This window comes from Ictidomys tridecemlineatus, chromosome 16 (assembly GCF_052094955.1).
Source record: "Ictidomys tridecemlineatus isolate mIctTri1 chromosome 16, mIctTri1.hap1, whole genome shotgun sequence".
NCBI lineage: Eukaryota > Metazoa > Chordata > Mammalia > Rodentia > Sciuridae > Ictidomys > Ictidomys tridecemlineatus.
In genome coordinates this window covers 41163980-41187285 of record NC_135492.1, presented here as the reverse complement: position 1 = coordinate 41187285, position 23306 = coordinate 41163980, and the positions used below count along the sequence as shown (strand labels likewise).

Below are 23306 nucleotides of genomic sequence, written 5' to 3'. Positions count from 1 at the left end.
CTAGTACTTTTCCACCTCAACATTTAAAAAGTTGTTATAAAATGTGACAGTGAGGAGTGAGAAGAATGACTAAATCCACCAATGGAAGCTCTTCCAATAGGCAAATTTCATTTTGAAGTTGACCTGGTATTGGTTACATCGTCTGTTCAAGGCTCAGATTCAGCAGACTTTAAATCCAAACTTGTGTGGCTGGGGATGTGGCTCAAGCGGTAGCGCGCTCGCCTGGCATGCATGCGGCCCAGGTTCGATCCTCAGCACCACATATCAACAAAGATGTTGTGTCTGCCAATAAATAAATAAATTCTCTCTCTCTCTCCCTCTCTCTCTCTCTTTAAAAAAAAAATAAAGTCTCTGAAACACCCCTTAAATGTTTTTAAAAAAAAAAATAAATAAAAAAAAAATAAATCCAAACTTGTGGGTTTTTTTTGGGGGGGGGGTAATTGGGGATTGATCCCAGGGGGCACTTTACGACTAAGCTACATCCCCAGCCCTTTTTATTTATTGATTTTATTTCTAAGTTGCTTTTGATCTGGCTTAGTTGCTGAGGCTGGCCTCAAACTTGTGATCCTCCTGCCTCAGCCTTCCAAGTTGCTGGGATGACAGGCATGCACCACTGCACCCAGCTGTGATGGTTTTTTTTTTTTTTTTAAAGAGAGAGTGAGAGAGGAGAGAGAGAGAATTTTTAATATTTATTTTTTAGTTCTCGGCGGACACAACATCTTTGTTGGTATGTGGTGCTGAGGATCGAACCCGGGCCGCACGCTTGCCAGGCGAGCGCGCTACCGCTTGAGCCACATCCCCAGCCCTGTGATGTTTTTTTTTAAATAAAAAGTGCTGTTCCCTGTAATGCCACCTCATACAGAATTATTTGACAGTGGATTCTTCTCTTGCTTTGATCTTTTCCAACCTTCCAAACAGAGCCCCACCCCCAAAGAACACAAGCAAAGAGGATGTATTTGTATAAATAGTTTATTGTGAACTCTCTACTCTCATACATTAGTGGGCTTGACGATTCACTCAGGAGTAGGGTGGGAAGGCAAGAGAGAGGGAGTGGCATAAAGTGCAGCATGTGGAGACAGATTTTTGAGGGACAGACTGAGGGTGACCAGTCTTGGTCAGCTAAGCTACCTGGGGAAGGAAGGAGCTGGGTCAGGCCAGGAACCTAAAGTTCTCCTTTGACCAGCCCACCCCAGGGTCCCAGTCCTTCCTCTGCTTCCTTATTCATGGTCTTCTGCAGTGAGGGAAGTATGGGGGAGGTAAGAAGCTCTCTAGCTGCCAGGCTTGTGGGTGCTACCAGCTGAGCACAGGGTCCCCAGTCTCGTCCTGGGCTGGTGGAAGACCTTGAAATCTGGGCTTTCATTGCAGTATCTTCAGACAACTCGGAATGAGGGATGAGGCCCTGGCCTTGGAGGGCTGCACTTCTTCCTCTGTGGCATCCAGGAACTGCTGCATGTAGCAGGAGGTGCCCAGCAGCATGTGGCCTGTGGCCTGCATGCTGAAGAGGACCCAGCGAATCATTTCCCTGGGGACGGGCAGGGATGAAAAAGCACTCAAGTCAAAAAAATGAACACTGTCCCTCCATGCATCCTCTCAAATGCATCCTCCCCCAGATTCCCACACTGGCCTGGAGGAAGTACTTTCAAGTTAGCTTTCTCCATTAATAAAATGAAATGTCCACTGAGATAGAAAGACTAAAAACACTTCTTGATTTTAGAGCAACATGCAAAAAGGAGCAAGGGTTGTCTTCCCTCTGCCCATCGAACTGGGTTAACAGAAATTAGCTAAGCTATCTGAAACCTCAACTTTCTCATGCAAAAAAAAAAAAAACTTTCTCATGCAAACTTAGGCTCCTTGAATAAGGCCTTTATTTGTATTTTTTGTAGTGCTGGGGATTGAATCTAGGGCCTGGTGCATGCTAGGTAAGTACTTTACCTCTGAGCTACTAGCCCACCTCTAGATTTTTTCCAATTATTTTATTAATTATTTAATTAATTAATTATTTTTAAAGAGAGAGAGAGGAGAGAGAATTTTTTAATATTTATTTTTCAGTTTTTGGCGGACACAACATCTTTGTTGGTATGTGGTGCTGAGGATCGAACCCGGGCCACACTCATGCCAGAAGAGCGCGCTACCGCTTGAGCCACATCCCCAGCCCTATTTGATTAATTTATAATAATATGTGGGGAGGGGTGCCAAGAGTGTGGTTTGTGGCTCAGCAGCAGAGCACTTGCCTAGCACGTACAAGGTCCTGGGTTTGATACCTATCACTGCAAAAAATAAAAATAAAAAATAGAGAGACATACATATATACACGCATTCATATACTCACATATATTTATAAAATGAAATAATATACTTGGGCTGGGGATTTGGCTCAAGCGGTAGTGCGCTCGCCTGGCATGCATGCGGCCCGGGTTCGATCCTCAGCACCACATACCAACAAAGATGTTGTGTCCGCCGAGAACTAAAAAATAAATATTAAAAATTCTCTCTCTCTCTCTCTCTCTCTCTCTCTCTCTCTCTCTCTCTCTCTCTCTTAAAAAAAAATAATATACTTAAGGGATATAGCTGAGAAATACGCCCATTTCTCAAGTTTGAAAACTGAGGCTTTAAACCTAGCTCACCAGCTGTAAAATGGAATGAATTTCTGTCATATGCTACAATACAAATGAGCCTCAAAAAACAGTATGCTATGGGGCTGGGATTGTGGCTCAGAGGTAAAGCGCTCGCCTAGCATGCATGAGGCACTGGGTTCAATCCTCAGCACCACATAAATATAAAATAAAGACACTGTGTTCACCTGTAACTGAAAAATAAATATTTAAAAAAAAATCAGTATGCTAGGGCTGCGGATGTGGCTCAAGCAGTGGTGTGCTCGCCTGGCATGTGCGGGGCTCTGGGTTCAATCCTCAGCACCACATAGAAAAAAAAAATGAAATGGAGATGTTGTGTCCACTGAAAACTAAAAAATAAAAAAATATTGAAAAATTCTTTCTCTTTCTCTCTCCCTCTCTCTCTCCTTCTCTCTCTCTTAAAACAAAACAAAACGAAAAACAGTATGCTAAGTGAAGAAAGCCAGTCACCAAAGTACAAATATTGTGTCATTCCACTTTTATGAGGGACCTAAATAGAAAAGTTGAGAAAAAGTAGAATAGAGGTTGCCAGGGCCTAAGGGCAGGAGGAATGAGGGTTATTATATAAGGGGTACAGTTTCTGTGTTAGGATGATGAAAAAGTTCTGGAAAAGGATAGTGGCCATGGTTGCACAACATTGTAAATGTACTCAACACTACCAAATAGTACACTTAAAAATGATGAGGATGGTAAATTTTATGCTATCAATATTTTATCCGAATTTTTATTAAAAAATGTAGTGACGGGACTAGGGCTGTAGCTTGGTGGCAGAGCGCTTGCTTGGCACGTGTAAGGTGAGAGGCACTGTGTTAGATCCTTAGCACCACATAAAATAAAATAAAGGCATTCGGTTCATCTACAACTACAAAAAAAATTTTTTTTAATGTAGTGACAATACTAAGCTAAGTCCAGCTTGCTTTTGATTTTTTTGGGGGGAGGGAGGGGAGCAGAACCAGGATTGAAGTCAGTAGCACTTGGCCACAGAGCCACATCCCCAGCCCTATTTTGTGTTTTATTGAGAGACAGGGTCTCACTGAGTTGCTTAGTGCCTCACCATTGCTGAGGCTGGCTTTGAACTTGCAATCCCCTTGTTTCAGTCTCCCAAGCTGCTGGCATGACAGGTGTGTGCCACTGCGTCCAGCTGCTTTTGATTTTTGATAATGATATATCTACTTTGCTTAGGTCTGAGAGTTTCATTTCCCATAAATGGACTGAGTTTAAAGGCTAAAACTTCTTGCTTTAGATTTTGAAATCTGGTAGATACTGACAGCAAATCTCATATCAAGACAGGGAATGGTATGGCAATATGACGGGGGAAATAGCTACTGGGGAAAATAGAAGCTTTAGCCACAGAACCAGGCTCCAGTCTGCCCCTGACTTGCCTCTGACAGGTAGCACCTCACAGCCTCAGTTCCCCCTTCTGAGATTGGCTACACAGAGGGGAAACTAAACAAGCCAAGTGGTGCTGAGGATTGAACCCGGGCCGCTTGAGCCACATCCCCAGACCCAATCACATACATTTTTATTAATTCTACTCTGTCCCCCTGCAATGTCAGGGATGGAACCCAGGGCTTCGGTGGTGCTAGGCAAGCACTCTACCACTGAGCTACACCCCCAGCTGATTATTTGAATAATTCTTTGATTATTCAATAATTGAATAATTCTATGATTATTGAATAATTCTATGATTATTTGAGTAACTACTATGTGCTGGCATTCATCAAGGTTCCAAAAGCAACAGACATTCTTGCTCTCATGGAACCTTGTTCTTGTTCTCATGTCTGATTCATCTCTGTATCATTAGTTTGTAGCATAGGACCAGGCACACAGTAGGTACTCAGGAAACACTAAATAAAACAATTGTGGACAACTAGAATCTAGCAGAAGAAACTAGCTGGAGGCCATGCTCTGCTGCTATCTAGTTTTGTGGCTTTGGACAGATTGTATCACTTTGGGATAAGAATTCTCCAGAACAACACTGGGGCAGAAGGATTTGGGAAACACATAACTGTACGTGTCTTATGATTTCATATCCTTTCATGTTTCTTGTGATACGTGATTAAACTTTCAAAAGAAAAAGTTTAAGACAACACAAGTGCTTCTTCTCCATTGACATACAAATTAATTTGTCCCTATGGAAGGAAGTTTATTTCAACTCTTCTACCGCCATGGAAAAATTCAGTTTGTTTTCTATAAATTTTTAACTCATCATTATCAGCAGAACTACATATGTGGGAATTTGAATTGTTCTTTAAACTGATTGTAACTTCTTGCTAGTTCTCTCATTAATTGATGAGTTCAATAAAATCTTTGACACATGTTTGTTTTTAAAAACTTGATTCACTGGCGCAGGGTGCAGTGACACACACCTACAATCCCAGAGGCTCAGGAGGCTGAGGCAGGAGGATCTCGAGTTCAAAAGCCAACCTTAGCAACGGAAAGGTGCTTAACAGCTCAGTGAGACCCTGTGTCTCTAAATAAAATACAAAATAGGGCTGGGATGGGGCTCAGTGACCGAGTGCCCCTGAGTTCAATGACTGGTACTACCCCCCCAAAAAAAACAAAGTTGATTCACTGCTCATTGCTGGAGCATGTGTTCAGTGTATATGGGGCTCTGGGTTCAATCCCTCCCTTCTTTTTGCCCCAAAAAAGTTAATTAGAAGACTGCTTAAGAAAACTTACTTTTTTAGGTGAAAAGATGCAGTTTGCCGTAGTAGAAGGTAAACAACTACCTGTATCAAGGTTCCATCATGGAGTACCTGTACCCCTCTGGCACACACTAGGAGTGCAACTCAAGCACTTAGATATAATTGTAAGTCCTACATGAATGCTTACTGTTATGCTTGTTACTCCAGTGCCAGACCTAGGCCCTGAGAAGGGCAGGGCTCCATATGGACAGATAGGGGCTCTGCCATTGCTCTGTACCCACTCCGACCCCACTTCACCCCAGTTCACTCACTTCACCATGCTCTTGGCTTTGTAGCAGTGTAGATCATAGGAAAGGGAGTATGTATTATAGAGTGTTGCCTTCACATTCAGGCAGCCAATGAAGTCCTGTGGGTTCAGCTTGTACAGGTCAAAGGTTATGCGGGCCACATCAATCTTCTTGGTGGGCTTATGGGAAAGTTGGTACCTAAGCCCCTGCAGCAAGACAAACGTGGTTGGCATACTTCAAGACTTCTCCAAAGCTCTCAGTTTTCTCCCCTACATAGGTAGGAGCTCACCTGTTTTGATGGAGGCTGCCATTTCTCCCCCTTTTGGAGGACCATGAACACCGTATCATCTGCCAGGGCTTGGAAATACTCTTCTGTCTCTACAATTGTGCCATCTTTCTCCAGCACCAGGGAGAAGGGTTTGTTTGCCAGCATCAAGACATCCCGAACCTGGGGAATAAGGTTAGTGATGCTTCTGCCATCCACATGTAGCCACAGAGCTGGGTGTGGAAGACACTCATCATACCACTTCAGTTGCCAGGTAAAGAGCCAGGGTCTCAAACCAGGAGATGGCACAGAGACCCAGGCATCATTCTACCATGGCATCCCCAACAAAGATTTTTATATTATGGTACCTCTTGGTACTTGACCTCAGAGTTAATAGTCTAGAACAGTGCAGTCCAATAAAATATAACAGAGGTTATATATATGAAATTTCATATATATATGAAGTTTTAGTGAGATATAATTTATGTACAATAAATTTCACTCTCTTAAAGTGCTTTTCAGTATACTTGCTAAGTTGTACAACCATCATTACTATCTAATTTCAGAGCATTTTCATTACCCCTGAAATAAACCTACTATCCATTTTTCCCATTCCCCATCTCATAGCAACTTTCTACTGTCTGTATCTATGGGTTTGTCTTTTCCAGACATTTCATATAAATTGAATTATACAACATGGGATCTCCTAAGACTCACGTCTGAGAATGTTTTCAAAAATCATCTATATCATAGCATGATTCATTCCTCATTTTGGCTAGTAATATTCCACTAGATATGTTAATGTTCATCAACAGTTGATGAACATTAGGGTTGTTTCCACTTTTTTACTATTATAAAAATGCTGCTGGGAACTCTTGTGTACAAGTTTTTTGTTTTGGGGTGGTTTTTTTTGTTTTTTTTTGTTTTTTTTTGGTAGTGGGAATTGAACTCAGGGGCATTCAACCATTGAGCCAAATGGAAATAGTAGTAACTACCTTAAGGTTTTAATTAAAATAAATAAATTAATTAAATAAAGGTACCATGTCCACCTACAACTAAAATATATATTTTTAAAAAATGTAAGTGTTCTTTTTAAAAATATTTATTTTTTTAGCTTTTTTAGGTGGATATAATATCTTTATTTTATTTGTATGTGGTGCTGAGGATCAAACCCAGTGCCTCACGCATGCCAGGCCAGCACGCTACTGCTTGAGCCATATCCCCGGCCCTAAAATTGCAAGTGTTCTTGAGTTCACTTCCTGAGTTTAAATGCCAGAATATGGTCAGGCACAATGGTCACATCTGTAATCTCAACTACTTGGGAGGGTGAGACAGGAGGATCTCATTTGCCCAGCCAACCTGGACAACTTAGTGAGACCCTGCCTTTACAATAAAATAAAAAGGGCTGAAGCTAGGTGTGGTGTCGAATGCCTGTAATCCCAGTGGCTCAGGGGGCTGAGGCTGGAGGATCGCGAGTTCAAAGCCAGTCTCAGCAAAAGAGAGGTGCTAAGCAACTCCTCGAGATCCTGTCTCTAAATAAAATACAAAGTAGGGCTGAGGATGTGGCTCAGTGGTTGAGTACTCCTGAGTTTAATCCCTGGTTACCACCCCCACCTCCCAAAAAAAGGGCTGAGGATGTAAATCCAGCACCCCTGAGATTAATCTCTGCTACTACTACTATTAATAATGATAATAAAAATCTCAGAGAATAAACTCAGCCTCTGCCTCTGGAAAATGGAAATTGTAATAACTGCCTTAAAGGTTTTAATTAAAAGAAATGCTGTAAAATGGGCTGGGGATGTGGCTCAAGCGGCAACGCCCTCGCCTGGCATGCATGGGGCTCTGGGTTCGATCCTCAGCACCACATAAAAATAAGGAAAAAAAATAAAGATGTTGTGTCCACCAAGAACTGAAAAATAAATATTAAAAAATTATCTCTCTCTCTTCTATCTTAGGAAAAAACCAAAAGAAATGCTGTAAATCATCTAGCAGAGTACATGATCCATAAGCAGCATTTACTACATTTGTATACTGTCTTGATTGAAATGGAAAAAAACCCATGACATGTCATAGAATATATATATTTATATAAGAATAGGCCATCCCGGACATTTATAACCACATTATTAATTATTTTGGAATGACAGAATTCTCACATTTCTTTTTTTTTTTAAGAGAGAGTGAGAGAGGAGAGAGAGTGAGAGAGAGAGAATTTTTAATATTTATTTTTTAGTTCTCGGCGGACACAACATCTTTGTTGGTATGTGGTGCTGAGGCTCAAACCTGGGCCCCACGCATGCCAGACGAGCGCGCTACCGCTTGAGCCACATCCCCAGCCCCCTCACATTTCTTTAAAAAAAAAAAACTTTTTTAAGTTTTAGATGGACACAACACCTTCATTTTATTTTATTTATTTGTATATGGTGCTGAGGACTGAACCAGTGCCTCACACATGCTAGGCAAGCGCTCTACCAATGAGTTACAGCCCCAGCTCCTCACTTTACATTTCTTGATTGATTCACTAGAGAATATATTTTCCTGCTTAAAATTCTTCAAAAGGGGTCTGGGGTCAGCATTACACCAATAGATTAATATGCCTAGCTTCCAGATCCTGATTTTTGAAATACCATTCTCCTTTGAAATGAAGCAGAATTTTTAGAAGAAAAATGGCCAATCCAAAGACTAGGGCAAGGAAAATACAAGATGAGCCTGCAGTAGGATTCCCTTCAGACCTGTCTATCATCTTGAAAAGATGGAGTCTCACTGTTGTTCCTCCTCACATTTTTTGGCAATAGGACTCTGAGTGGAGGACTCCAAAGCTCAGTGGCTACAAGAATCTCCTTTTGAACCGGAGACAACGAGGCAGGACACTGCATAGGAATCAGGAAGCAGGTTTATTTGGCTATAGCCAGGTTCAGAGGGCAAAGCTTTCTCTGTAATCAATCAATCCCCCTGAACCCCAAGTTCAGGCAGTTTCAGAACTTTATACCCAGCATGTAAGGGAAGGGGCTCAGAAGTTCACAGTCTGCAGAAGTTCACACAAAAGCAGCTTTTTTCTTTCACCTTTCTGGGAAATTAACCCTTCAAGGACAACACCTGAGAAGGGGAGAGCTTCTTCTCCCCTTTCTTCCCTCCCCCTGCCAGCTGTTACCATAGAGCCCAATTAGGAACATCTTTTCTTATCTTTGGAGTAAACATCTCTGTGAAGCTCTGGCTCAAGACCAGAGGCCTTGTTAAAGGATCTGTCTTTTTTTTTAATCACACCTTGCATTTGCAAACACACTTTGACAAACTACTACACTGGATATTCCATAAATGTTTGTGAAAAACTAGTAATGGGGTGTTTAGCACCTGGAGTGCTGATCTCTTGTAGCTGGTGGCCAAATAAGATAGAGCAATAGGAAATACAAAGTTTAACTACATTGAACTCTTTTGTAGAGACTCATGCTGATAGTCCTAAGATCAATTATGGTGAAGAAGATTTCTGGAGAAGCTTAATTAAGATTTTCTGTGAAAGAGGGTTGTGCCACAACACCTTGGGTGCTAATATCAGAAAGGAAGACTTTCCACCCCTGTCAAATCCCAGCTCATGACCTGGAAGACAGGGGCAGCTGGCAGGGCCAGCTCTCAGCCAAGGCCCCAGGACTTGGACTGTGTGGAGTACAGGCGGGCCCCTCACCTTGTGGAGCAGGTCCTTAAGGCTGTGTGCTGTGACACCCTTGCGCACTCTCCGATCTGCTGTGCTTACTCTGCAGGGCCGGGCCCTGGGGGCCTCCAGGCTGGGCTCAGACAGCAGCTGCTGGGTCACCACTGAAGTGCTCACCGCCACATGCCTGGGGGAAGTTGGGAACATCAGGATGAGCCACTTATCTACCACTTTAGACTAGGATCATCATGTGCCTCCTTCATCCCACCCAGACGGTGGGATGTGCTCCAGATGGCCTTACTCAGAAACCTACACAGACTCTGATGGGCATATAAGTCACCTGCAGATCTTGCTCAAATGAAGATTCTGATTAGTGTGGGTGGGACGGGACCTGAGGGTCTCATATGTCTAACAAGTTCCCAAGTAATGACAATTTGGCTGGTTCTTGGACCATGAAGAGTAGCAAGTTGATAAAAGACCCACCCAGCATTCCCCCAAAGACCACTTTCTTCTCATGGCCTTGCTAATTTCACCTGTAAAGTGGGATGAAGTCGGGGAAGCCTGTGAGATGTTTTTGGACACTGAGGTGCACAAAGCAGAACCAAAGGAGTGGAGAGAAGATGGAGCTTGGATTTGCATAGGCCCAAGTTCAAATCTTGGCTCTGTCACAGATCTGCTAGGTGAGGGAGAGTGCCCACCCTGTGCCTCAGTTTCCTTATCTATCCATTTGGTATAATGACCCCTGCTTCCCATAGTCATTGTGAGGCCTACCCAAGATCAGGAATGGAAGCACCAAGCACAGGGCCTGCCCACCTCTACCCCAAGTGTGGTCGTGGCTTGATGGGTGGCAGCGTTCACGTCACCTAGGGGCTTCTCAGACTTGCAAAACCCCAGGTACCACTTCAGATCTCCAGATCAGAATCTGTATTTTAACAAGATTCCCACGTGACTTATGCAACCATTCACATTTGAGAAGGTCTCACTCACAGCTCCTAGGTAGCTCTCCTACCCCTCCACCATTGACTCTCCTTACCTGGACAGGGACTTGGGGTAGAGAAGGCTGAGGGACTTCATGGCATAGTCCATCCTCCTCAGCTGGAGTGTTTTGGATCTGGGAAGGAGGCAGAAAAAGGTGGTTAGAGTGGGAAGGAAGGGTGTCCCTCTCTCCTGTCATTGGACACAGTACAACTCAGCCTCCGGTCCAGCAAGTCCCAGCACTGGTCTCTCATCCCAATTCACACACACCAGCCCCATGAATGTCTATGACCAAGCCACAGGCTCCCATCCTCATCTCTATGCTCAGGCTCAGCTCCCCTGGTAGCTGCTCCCCTGCCCCAGCTCCACTCACTCCATGTTTCTCTGTCACTGGCTCCGTCACACTGAACAGGGATCCCAAGTTGGGGCTGAAGAGGCCCTGCCTGGGTTGCTCCTGTCCCCAGGGCAGAGTTCACTTTACACTGGCAGGAGGTGAGTCACACCACCTCATGCTTGCTTCTGGGGACCTGAAGGTCACCTATAGTCCAGAGACTTCCTAGGCAGCCAGCCTGGTCTGAGCCTGCCCTCTCCCATGAGTCCTTAAGCAATCAAATCACTCAGACTTCCCGCTGGCCCAAAGAACTTTCTGTGATGGTGGAGATGTTCTGTTTGTGCTCTCCAGTACCATAGCTTTGAGCCACATGGGGCAATCGAGCACTTGAAATGTGGCTAATATGACTAAGAAGCTGGATTTCTAATTTTGTCGAATTTTAGCTAATTTCAGTTTAAATTGCCACTGTGGCCTGTGACTCCTGTCACCCACATTGAACAGCACAGGTCTAGGCAGGTAGCCCTGGGCTCACCTGCCTCCACGTTTACTCCTAAATCACCACACTGAAACTTTTGCATACTCCAAACCTTTTGCACAAGTCACTCCTTCCTATAATGTCTTTCCCTGACAAGGAACTGAATGTTGAGTCTTGAAGCCCCAGTTTCTAGCCTCTCCAATCCCTGGCTACCTGGCCTTGAGCTGCTCGCTCTTATTTTTAGCACCAGCATAGAGTGTGCTGGGCACAGAGCAGGGGGCACAAGGAGTGGGCATGGAACAAAAGCCCCCTCCCCAGACAGGTAGCATCGCTCTTCCAAGATCTCCAGGCTCTCCCCAAGCCAGCCCCCACAGAGGCCGAAAGCCCTGCTTTCGCACTTAGTACTATCTCAGCCCACTTGCTTTGGCCACATTCCTCAGTCCTGTCCCTAGGAAAACTCTGCCAATCACCACCACACCTGCTCTCCAGGAGCAAAAACACCCCAGACTCCTCACCTCCCCCTCACAGCCTCCTAGCCTCCTTGCAATTGTGCCCAGCCTGGCCCAGGCCTCCCTCCATTTTATTTCCAGTTCCCAGGAAGCCACTCCCCTGGCCTTCAGCCCAGCCAGGGAAAAGAGCATAGGGAGTAAGTTTGCAGCTCTCCCTAGGGATTCCAAGCCAGTCTGATTTCCAGAAAAGTCTAGAAAGGAGGGAAGAAGGCATGTTTTGAAAGCTTTGGAAATGGGTATGGTCCAGACCATGCTATCAGGTAAGAGGGCACAGAAAGCAGGCATATGCAAGCTAGGATTCTACCTCTGCCCCACATGGGTTGTTTCGGTTCAAACCAGTCCTCTTTCTTCTGTGAGCCCCACAGAGACAGTGATTCCTGTTTTATAGGGTTGAGGTGAGGATTAGTGATGGTAACGGTTTTGCAATGTGGAGAATGGATGGAGTGATATTGGTGTTATTCACGGTAAATTTTAAAAATAGCAGAAAGTAAAAGAAATTGAAATGTGTAGTGGGTAAGAGTGTTAGATTGGCTGTGGAGGCTGAGGCAGGAGGATTGTGAGTTCAAAGCCAGCCTCAGCAACTTAGCAAGACCCTAAACAACTGAGTAAGACCCTGTTTCGGGGTGGGGGATGGGGTTGTGGCTCAATGGTAGAGCACTTGCCTAGCATGTGTGAGCACTGGGTTTAATTATCGGCACCACATATAAAAAAATAAAGTCCATTGACAACTAAAAATAGTATTTATAAAAAAAAAAGACCCTGTTTCAAAATAAAAAATAAAAAGGGCTGGGAATGTGACTCAGTGGTAAGGCACTCCTGGATTCAATTCAAAAGTAAGATCTACAATACAGCAATCTCTCTCTCTTTCTCGCTCACACACACATACAAACACACCCCTATGAGAAATGAAAACATGTTCACACCAAAACTGTATACAAATGTCACAGCATATCTCTTAAAAGCCAGAAGGTAGAACTATCCCAAACGTTCATCAATTGATAATGGGTAAGAAAATAGAGTATATACACAGTATATCACTTATCAAAAAGATAAATAAAATATTTTATTAAGAGATACATGTTACTATGTGGATGAACCTTGAAAACATTATGCAGAGTAGGGCTGGGAATGTAGTGCCATAGTGGACTGCTTGCCTAGCTTCCACCAAATCCCAATACGTAATGTTTTGTAAAATAAACCCCATAATGTTTTATGGGGTTTTATTTATTTATTTATTTGTTGTTGTTGTTTTACAAACCAACCCCAAACATTATACAGAGTGCAGCAGGGCAGTCACAAAAGATCATATCATACACCTACTGTCTGATTTTGTTATGGACCAGAATACATGGACAATGACCAAACAGACTCCATTTTACCCCGAGACTCCGTGTCATATAAGAAATGCTTCTCCCGCGGGAATACTCTGCCTCTGTACCTATCTATAGTTGCTTAGCATGGCATATTTGGCAACACAAAATGGCAATTCTTCTACAATGTAAAATTGTTCTCTCTTTGGTTCCCTTTTTTCTTGGCCTGTCAGAGATTGATTGTCTAGACATTAGTAACTATTCTCTATCTTGTACTCAACTAGGGTCATTTTGACCCAGTTCCCTTCTGCTTGCTTGTTGTTATGCCAACCTGGAAAGTCCCCTGGGAAATACCAATGTACCCATTGCATTGTTTCCCTAACTACTCAATTCAGCTTCTGTACCCCTGCTTGCTTGCAGCTACGTAAAACCAGACGTGGTTTTTGCAGGGTTTTTAAAAACTATTTTTTAGTTATAGATGGATGCAATATGTTTATTTTGTTTATTTATTTTTATGTGGTGCTGAGGATTGAACCCAGTGCCTCACATGTGCAAGGCAGGTGCTCTGCCACTGAGCCGGCCCTAGCCACATAAAGAACTAATTTTGTGGGGGGGGGTTTGGTGTTGGGTATTGAACCCAGGTCCTTGTGCATGTGAGTCAAGCACTCTACCAAGTGAGCTATATCCCCAGCCCTAGTTTTTGCCTTTACAGACCCTGAAATTCTCAGGCTCCATGCTATTCTCCAATTTGGACAAAAATTGGACAAAATAGACTTGGTACGTTTTCTGAGCAATCTGCCCTGTAACAATTCTACATGTATAACATGCCCAGAATAGACAAATCTATAAAATCAGAAAATAAATTAGTGGTTGCTTAGGGGTGTGAGTGTAGAGTGAGAGGGAAATGGAGAGTAGCTGCTATTGGGTGCAGGGTCTCTTTTAGGGGAAAGAAAATGTGCTAATCTGTTTATCTAAGTACAATGTATTTTGGTGTTGGTTGCACAACCCTATAAATATACTAAAACTCATTGAATTGTATACTTGATTGGGCAGATGAATTATTGGGTAGATATGTATATATATATATATATATATATATATATATATGTATGTGTGTGTGTATGTATGTGTATATATATGTGTGTGTGTGTATGTATGTGTGTGTGTGTATATATATGTGTATATATATATGTGTGTGTATATATATATATATATATATATATATACACGCCATCTGAGCCTGACATAGAATTATATTTTAATAAGGTGGCACATGCCTATAATCTCAGCAGCTCCAGAAGCTGAGACAGGAGGAGGATCTCGAGTTCAAAGCCAGCCTTAGCAATTTAGTGAGGCACTAAGCAACTCAGTGAGACCCTGTCTCTAAATAAAATGCAAAATTGGGCTGGAATGTGGCTCAATGGTTAAGCACCTGTGAGTTCAATCCCTAGTACCCCCCCAAAAAAAATAAAAACAAATAAGAATTTAATCTTATCTTTCTTTTAGCACAGGGTTTTCACACTTTAGTGACTCATAATCACCTGAGGGCTTATTGAGGTTCAGATTGCTGGGCTCCACCCCAGATTTTCCAACTCAGATATCTGAAATGGCATCTAAGAATTTGCTTTTCTTTTTCTTTTCTTTCTTTCTTTTTTTTTTTTTTTTTTGTGTGTGTGTGTGTTGTTTTTGTTTTGTGGTGCTGGGAACCAAATCCAGGACCTCCAGCAGCACCATGCTCTTCCATTGAGCCACACCCCCTGCCCCAAATTTACATTTCTTTCCTTTTTTATTAATTAATTAATTAATTTGTTCTAATTTATTATACATGAGAGCAGAATGCACTATAGTTCATAGTACACAAATGGAGCACAATTTTTCATTTCTCTTGTTGTACACAAAGTAGAGTCACACCATTCATGTTTTCATACATGTATCTAGAATAATGATGTCCCTCTCCACCATCTTTCCTACCCATGTGCCCCCTCCTTCCCCTCCCTCCCCTTTGTTCTATCTAAAGTTCCTCCATTCCTCCCATGCCCTCCTACCCCCATTATTGATCAGCATCCACTTATCAGAGAAAATATTTAGCCTTTGGTTTTCTGGGATTGGCTTACTTCAGTTAGCATGATATTCTCCAACTCCATCCAAACACCATGATTTTATTCTCTTTTAATGCTGAGTAATATTCCATTGTGTATATATACCACAGTTTATTTATCCATTCATCCGTTGAAGGGCATCTAGCTTGGTTCCACAATTTAGCTATGCTATTGTGAATTGTGTTGCTATAAACATGGGCTTCATGAATGCTAGGCAAACACTCTACCACTGAGCTACATCCCCAAACCCTCTGTAGTTTTCATTGTAGAGGTTTTTCACCTCTTTTACTAAGTTGATTCCCAAGTTTTTTTGGTTTTTTTTTGAGGCTATTGTAAATGGGGTAGTTTTCCTTTCAGAGGATTCGTTACTGATGTACAGAAATGCATTTGATTTATGAGTATTGATTTTATATCCTGCTACTTTGCAAAATTAATTTATTAGTTCTAGAAGTTTTATGGTGGAATTTTTCAGATCCTCTAAGTATAGAATCATGTCATCAGCAAATAGTGATAGTTTGAGTTCTTTTTTTCCTATTTCTGTTCCTTTAATTTCTTTCATCTGTCTAACTGCTCCGGCTAGAGTTTCAAGGACTATGTTAAATAGAAGTGATGAAAGAGGGCATTCCTGTCTTGTTCCAGTTTTTAAAGGGAATGCTTTTGATTTTTCTCTATTTAGAATGATGGCCTTGGGTTTAGCATAGATAGCTTTTACAGAGTTGAGATATGTTCCTATTATTCCTAGTTTTTCTAGTGTTTTGAACATGAAGGTGTGTTATATTTTGTCAAATGCTTTTTCTGCATCTACTGAGATGATCATATGATTCTTATCTTTAAGTCTATTGAAATGATGAACTACATTTATTGATTTCCATATGTTTTTTTTTTTATTTTTTTTAATATTTATTTTTTAGTTTTCGGCGGACACAACATCTTTGTTTGTATGTGGTACTGAGGATTGAACCCGGGCCGCACGCAGGGCAGGCGAGTGCGCTACCGCTTGAGCCACATCCCCAGCCCCTGATTTCCATATGTTGAACCAACCTTGCATCCCTGGGATGAACCCCACTTGATTGGGGTACACTATTTTTTAATATGCCTTTGGATTCCATTTGCCAGACCAAATTTGTATTTCTTCCCTTTTTGGGGGGTACAGGGGATTGAACTCAGGGGAACTCAACCACTGAGCCACATCCCCAGCCTTGTTTTGTATTTTATTGAGAGATAGGGGTCTCACTGAATTGCTTAGCCCTTGCTGTTGCTGAGACTGGCTTTGAACTTGTGATCATCCTGTCTCAGACTCTCAAGCCACTGGTATTACCTCCACTGTGTGGGCCCAAGTTTGCATTTCTTTTTTTTTAACTTTTTGTTTTTGGTTGTTGATAGACCCTTATTTATTTATACGTGGTGCTGAGAATCAAACCCAGTGCCTCACACATGCCAGGCGAGTGTGCTACCATTGAGCCCCAGCCCCAGCCCCAAAATTTGCATTTCTAACAGGTTCTTTTGTAAAGCCAAAGTTGTGGCTACTGGAACCCCACTTTGAGAACTGCTGGTCTAGCACTAGCTATATGATCTAACTATCTAAACTTCAGTTTGAGCTGATCAATGGGGATACAAATAGCTCCTACTCCATCAGGTTTTCACAAAGATTAAAAGTGATATCAGGGGACTGGGGATGTGGCTCAAACGGTAGCGTGCTCCTCTGGCATGCGTGAGGCCCGGATTCGATCCTCAGCACCACATACCAACAAAGATGCTATGTCCGCCAAATACTAAAAAATAAATATTAAAAATTATCTCTCTCTCTCCCTCTCTCTCACTGTCTCTCACTCTCTCTTTAAAAAAATAAATAAATAAATAAAATTTAAAAAATAAAAGTGATATCAGTCAGATGTAGTGGAGCTTGCCTTGTGTGTTATTCTACTCAGAAGACTGAGGCCAGAGGAATCTCAAGTTCAAGGCTAGCTGGGCAATTAAGGGAGACTCTGTCTCAAAATCAAATTTAAAATGGGCTGGAGGTGTAGCTCAGTGATAGTGTTTGCCCCACATGAGAGAAGCCCTGGATTTGGTCCCCAGAATGACAAAAACAAACAAACAAACAAACAAAAAAACCCCCACACATATATGCACACACACAAACAAATTTAAGGCAGACCAAGGGCCACGGGAAAAGTGTAAGAGTTCAAACACTACATACCAGGGAGGAAGTTCTGGGGAAAGGGTCAGGCCCCTCCCTTGGACATTCACGCCTCAAACATTTATTGAACATTCCTTGTGTACTTGGTGTCCAATGACAGGCCAATGGATGACTCAGAAGCAATCTGGATCTTGAGAAACTCCAAGTACATGGTGGAAAGCAGACTCAGAAAAAGACAAGAGATAACACACGCAAAAGCCAGAGAGCATCTGTCTGTGGGGGAGGGTGAACCTGAGGATTCTGCACAGTGCCTAGGAGAGGAGCATGGTTTGGGCTTAGTTAATGTATTCAATGAACATTTTCTTCAACTTTTACACTATGCCTGGCAGTCAGTGATTCTGGGGACACAAATTATGCTGTTCTTGTTTGTTCCTTTGGAGAATTCATCTTCCAATGAGGGAGGCAATGTCTAAGCATGATTCTCATACTCTATGCATGAAAAAAATCAGAGCAAACGTAATTGCACACACCTGTAATCCCAGGGACTCTGAAGGCTGAAGGATTGCAAGGAGGCTAGCGTCAGCAACTTAGCAAGACCCTGTCTCAAAATTTTAAAAAGATTGGACATGGTGGCACATGTCTGAAATCCCAGCAGCTCAGGAGGCTGAGGCAGGAAGATCATGAATTCAAAGCCAGCCTCAGCAACAGTGAGGTGATAAGCAATTCACTAAGATCCTGTCTCTAAATAAAATACAAAATAGGGATGGGGATGTGGCTCAGGGGTTAAGTGTCCTTGGATAAAAAAAAAAAAATCCCAAACTCTGTGTTTTCAGCTTGTAACACTATGAGCAAAGTCAAGACATGCAATGAGCCAGGCAAACTGGCCCAAGCCTGTGGTCACTGCTGCTTGGGAGACTGAGGCAGGAGGATGCCTTTAATTCAAGAGTTCTGGGAAAACATGGGCAATATAACAAGATGCCTGTCTCTTAAACAAAAACAAAGAAAACCCTGACATACAATCTATAGGGAAAATACAGGGCTGGGGATGTGGCTCAAGCGGTAGCGCGCTCGCCTGTCATGCGTGCGGCCCAGGTTCGATCCTCAGCACCACATACAAACAAAGATGTTGTGTCCGCCAATAACTAAAAATTAAATATTAAAATTCTCTCCCTCTCTCACTCTCTCTTTAAAAAAAAAAAAGAAAATACAGTTCAACTAACATTATATACAAGAAACTAATTCATTTTCTTTCTCTCCCTGTCTCTCTTTTCCCTTCCCCCTCTCCATATAAATTAAGAAGGCAACACAATAGAAAAATGAATATAAGAACATAAACAATTCAGCTCAAAAAATTTTACATAAAAATATCAAATAACCCAGTTAATAAGTGGGCAAACAAGTTAAACAGACACTTCTCAAAAGAAAAAAATACACATGACCAACAGATATTTGAAAAAAATGTTCAACATCATTAGCAATTAGGGAAATATAAATCAAAACTACACGGAGATTTCATGTCATGTCAATGGCAGTTATCAAGAATACAAATAATAATAAATGCTGGAGAGGATGTGGAGAAAAAGAAACACTTTTACATTGCTGGTTACCTTAGCAACAGGTTGATAGGGCGGAGGAAGTGCTCTGAAGGCATTTCAGTCCCTCAGGGGGCAGTCTCCAACTTCCAGGACTCTTTCAAATTGCCTGACTTAATCCAACCTGACTTGATTCACCTATCTATACCGACTGCCTGAATAATTCTGTTTTCACCAGCGACTTGGGAGGCTGAGGCAGGAGGATTTTGCGTTCAAAGCCAGCCTCAGCAAAAGTGAGGCACTAAGCAACCTAGTGAGACCCTGTCTATAAATAAACAAAATAGGGCTGGGGATGTAGTTCGGTGGTAGATTGCCCCTGACACAATCCCCTGCACCCCCCCCCCTTCCAAAAGAAGGGAGGGCAAGGATAGGGCTATGGTTGATTGATCACCTACTGCACTGTAGGCATTATGATTGGAAGACTGAGGACAAAGGGAGATTGGGGGGGGCTCAAATGGTTACATTTCAACTACATGGTTTAGATGACAATAAATACACTCTTTTTACATATTAAAAAACGCAGACTACATGGTTAACTTTTTAAAAAATCTTTATTTTATTTATTCATTTTTGTGTGGTGCTAAGGATCAAATCCCATGCCTCACACATGCTAGACAAGCACTCTACCACCCCAGCCCTACAGGTTTAACTTTGATAGAAAAGAGAACATAAATCTCACAGAGGTATCACCACCACCCATTTTCGGAATGTTTTCATCATCTCACACAGAAACTGCTCCCATTAAACAATAACTTCCCATTCCCCCATCCATACTTCTAGGCAACCAACCACCTTTCTACTTTCTGATTTTACAGATACTATTTTATTTGGAAATTATTTCTTTTTTTCCTGTCCCTCCATTTGGATTTATCTGGCATTTCTTTATGATGAGGTTCAGGCTAAGCATCTGACAGGTGTATCACAGAAGTGATGCTGTGTTCTCAATGTATCAACCATTGAGCCACATCCCCAGCCCTATTTTGTATTTTATTTAGAGACAGAATTTCACCCAGTTGCTTAGCCCTTGCTCTTCCTGAGGTTGACTTTGAACTCACGATCCTCCTGTCTCATCCTCCGGAGCTGCTTGGATTATAGGCGTGTGCCACCACCCCAGCTGATTAAGCAATTTTAACCAATTTTTTTTAATGTTCATTTTTTTTTTTTTAGTTGTAGTTGGACACAATACCTTTATTTTATTTATTTTTATGTGGTGCTGAGGATCGAACCCTGGGCCTCAGGCGTGCAAGGCCAGCGTTTTACCGTTGAGCCTCAACCTCAGCCCAATTTTAACCAAATTTTGGGGATTTATGAATGATGAGTGCTGGCATGGAGCAGGGTGAAAGAACACTTCCTGGCAATCCGTTTCCCTGGCTGTGAAATGAGAACACCTGCGTCTTAAATTCAAGTTGGAGCTTAATAAACAGTCAATGCAGGAGAGGACTTAGGGCAAACTGCACGCGACGCCTAAATTGGAGATTAATTTCCTGCGCGCTCCACACGCGCAGACGTGGGGAGGGGCCCGAGAGAGCGAGAGCGCATGCGTGAGGGCAGTAACCACAGAGGCGGTCCTCCCGGGACAGAGAGGCCGGAAGTCCTCCTCGCAGAGTCGCGCGGCCGTTGGGTAACTGTGCTGAGGCGGCGCGAACAGGGTCCCTGGGGTTCTTGACTGTGTAGTTGTTGTAGCCGGTGGGCGCGAGGGGCTCTGGGGTTCTGTTCGGACACAATGGCGTCTCGGGCAGGCCCGCGAGCAGCCGGCACCGACGGCAGCGACTTTCAGCACCGGGAGCGCGTCGCCATGCACTACCAGATGAGGTATGAAGTGAGGCGAGGAGCACGGAGGCCTTCCTGGCTGGAGCCTGCAAGGGTCTGGGAGGCAACACCAGTCCGGTTTCAGCGTTTTACTCCCCAGACCCGCACACCTCCCCAGCCCTCGCCGCCCGTGACGGCCTCCCCGGTTCTGGGGAAACCCCATCACCCCCGCGAGCTCCACCCATTGATTCGCCCATTGATTTTGCGTTAGGGGATCCAACCCTTCGTGGGCTCTGGAGTCGCGTAAATGCTGGTCATGCCACGTGACCTTGGAAACTTGAAAACCTCATTTCTACTTGAGCCTCTGTTCCCTCATCTGCAGAGGGAGAAAATAATCCACCTTTTAGATTTTGATGAAGCATTAGCGAATGACTCGTGTAAAGGACATAGCATAGGGCCTATCACGTAATAATACATGGTAGTTGTTATATTCTGGGCAGTTTCGGGGAATGTGTAAAATGGGTCCCTGCCTAAAATGAATTTTGTAAAAAATCCCACATAAGGGCTGTTTTCTACATTCATTTATTCTTTCCATAAATTCTTGTTGAGCTTCTACCCATTTTGCATTGTGTTAGGATACAGTAGTGAGCAAAAGCAGATGTAGTCTTTGTTTGCATGTCATACCTTGAAGTTTATTTTAAACCAGGCACTGTGGCACATGCCTTTGTGTAGACACAGTTACTTAGGAGGCCGAAGCTGGAGGGTCGTTGGAGGCCAGCCTGAACAACACAGGGAGACCACAACTTTAAAAAAAAAAAAAGCAACTCTCAACCTTTACCCCTCATAAAGCTTGAAGTCTGGAGGTGTTTGACACACACCCCTTCCCCACACTTTTTTATAATGAATATTTTTAAATTAAATTATTCTCTTTATTAAATTCATTGACTCCTCCCAGGATGTTCTTTACATCTTTCTTCAGGATTTTGAAGAATGACAAGCTCTTTGGATCCTCACTTCATTTTCAACCTTAGGCCCCTGCCTAAGGTGTCCTCACAACCCAAGCAATGTTTTCTTGCCTACCCAGAGCAGAAACATTGCCCACTGGAGTATGAGAAGGATACATTTGGGACCTGAGAGAATTCAAAGAATAGAAGAAATATTCTTTTATATGAAAAATCTATAACTGAAGAATGGGCAGCCTTAGCTGGGTCCTTGTTGCCAATACCTTCTCTCTCTAGGCTGTAGTCCTCTGGTGCAAATAACATTACAGCGTTATTCTGCCTTTAGGCCATTTATAGTCTTTGCACCTTCATGTCCTGTTCCCCTCCTGTCCACATTCAACCATTTGGTTTCCTGGAACACAAATGCTTATGCCTTTGTGCCTGCATGCTATTGTCTCTGCATAGAATGCTCATCTCCAGCCATCTCTAGAGCTTGAATCAAATATCCCAGTTGAGATAGCCTTCTGTGACATTCCATCCCATACAGAATTGATTCCTTTCTCGTGATCCTGTATATCTTGGAACATACATTTACTAAAGCGTTTTTTCATTTTTTTTTCCTCTAATTGTTTTTTCCTCTGTTCTTTGTGCTCAACCTCTGTCAGACTATATCATTCAAATTTGTATCCCCCTGTCCAGTAAAATTGCCTGGCATATAGCTGGTGGTCAAAAAAATTTGAATGAAAGGTGTTTCTCCCTCTGCTCTGCCCCACAGTGTGACCCTCAAGTATGAAATCAAGAAGCTGATCTACGTGCATCTGGTCATATGGCTGCTGCTGGTTGCCAAGATGAGCGTGGGACACCTGAGGCTCATGTCACATGATCAGGTGGCCATGCCTTATCAGTGGGAATATCCATATTTGCTGAGCATTGTGCCCTCTCTCTTGGGCCTTCTCTCCTTTCCCCGAAACAATATTAGCTACCTGGTGCTCTCCATGATCAGCATGGGGCTATTTTCCATTGCTCCACTCATTTATGGCAGCATGGAGATGTTCCCTGCTGCTCAGCAACTCTACCGCCATGGCAAGGCCTACCGCTTCCTCTTTGGTTTTTCTGCTGTCTCTGTCATGTACCTGGTGTTAGTACTGGCGGTACAAGTGCATGCCTGGCAGTTGTACTACAGCAAGAAACTCCTAGACTCTTGGTTCACCAGCACACAGGAGAAGAAACGAAAATGAAGCCTGCCTGATTGATGGACTTCTCTGAGTGAAGCCCAAGCCTCCCTTTGAGCAGAAAAGGCTAGAAGAACTGTTTGTAAATCTCTTCCGGTGATTAAGGCAATTGTCATGTTGGCACCTAGGGTAGACTAAGCCCAAGTTCTGGCTTAGAGTTCTCCTACTGCCATCTGCTGAGGTGGCAAAACTATATTTAATTTATTCCTGATTGGCTAAAACTGGGTGACCAACAGATGTGAAACTTCAGTTGGTTGAAGTTGAGCCACTTAGGACTTTTTCTTCCTTACCTTGCCTCCTCTTGGTCATTCTCCCCACTTCCATCAAGACCAAAGGAGATAAGGAATAAATCATTCTATTTTAATCAATAGGGCAGGAAATATTTGGGAAACTGCTCTCCCTGAAGGCTGTGCTCTCTACTGAAAAGCATTTTAATTAAGTACAAAGAACCTCAATAAAAGTTAAGACTGCCCTCTC

The 23306-nt window shown here is 43.0% G+C and overlaps 2 protein-coding genes across 3 annotated transcripts; one reads left to right on the top strand and one right to left on the bottom strand.

The window, feature by feature from the left end:
* Positions 1-953: 953 nt before the first annotated feature.
* On the bottom strand, positions 954-11871 carry Cidec (cell death inducing DFFA like effector c). 2 transcript variants are annotated; one of them, XM_013362192.4, is made up of 6 exons: positions 11776-11871; positions 10513-10590; positions 9513-9666; positions 5858-6016; positions 5593-5774; positions 954-1522 (listed from the first exon to the last, which is right to left on the bottom strand). In XM_013362192.4, exons 2-6 carry the CDS (start codon positions 10563-10565, stop codon positions 1357-1359), a joined length of 714 nt encoding a protein of 237 aa, XP_013217646.1. In that variant the 5' UTR covers positions 10566-10590; positions 11776-11871; the 3' UTR covers positions 954-1356. The 2 variants fall into 2 exon arrangements, with proteins under 2 accessions (XP_013217646.1, XP_013217645.1); XM_013362191.4 differs by lacking the exon at positions 11776-11871 and adding an exon at positions 10828-10985.
* Positions 11872-20467: 8596 nt separating this feature from the next.
* Jagn1 (jagunal vesicle mediated transporter 1) lies at positions 20468-23306 on the top strand. The gene is made up of 2 exons (XM_005333818.5): positions 20468-20719; positions 22373-23306. Exons 1-2 carry the CDS (start codon positions 20631-20633, stop codon positions 22833-22835), a joined length of 552 nt encoding a protein of 183 aa, XP_005333875.1. The 5' UTR covers positions 20468-20630; the 3' UTR covers positions 22836-23306.

Coding starts and splice junctions, on each gene's coding strand:
- Cidec (XM_013362191.4), bottom strand. Junction 5,775..5,857: donor GGCAGCCTCCATCAAAACAG/GTGAGCTCCTAC, acceptor GTCTTGCTGCAG/GGGCTTAGGTACCAACTTTC. Junction 1,523..5,592: donor AAAGCCAAGAGCATGGTGAA/GTGAGTGAACTG, acceptor GCCCGTCCCCAG/GGAAATGATTCGCTGGGTCC.
- Jagn1 (XM_005333818.5), top strand. CDS start 20,631: ATGGCGTCTCGGGCAGGCCCGCGAGCAGCCGGCACCGACGGCAGCGAC. Junction 20,720..22,372: donor GCCATGCACTACCAGATGAG/GTATGAAGTGAG, acceptor TCTGCCCCACAG/TGTGACCCTCAAGTATGAAA.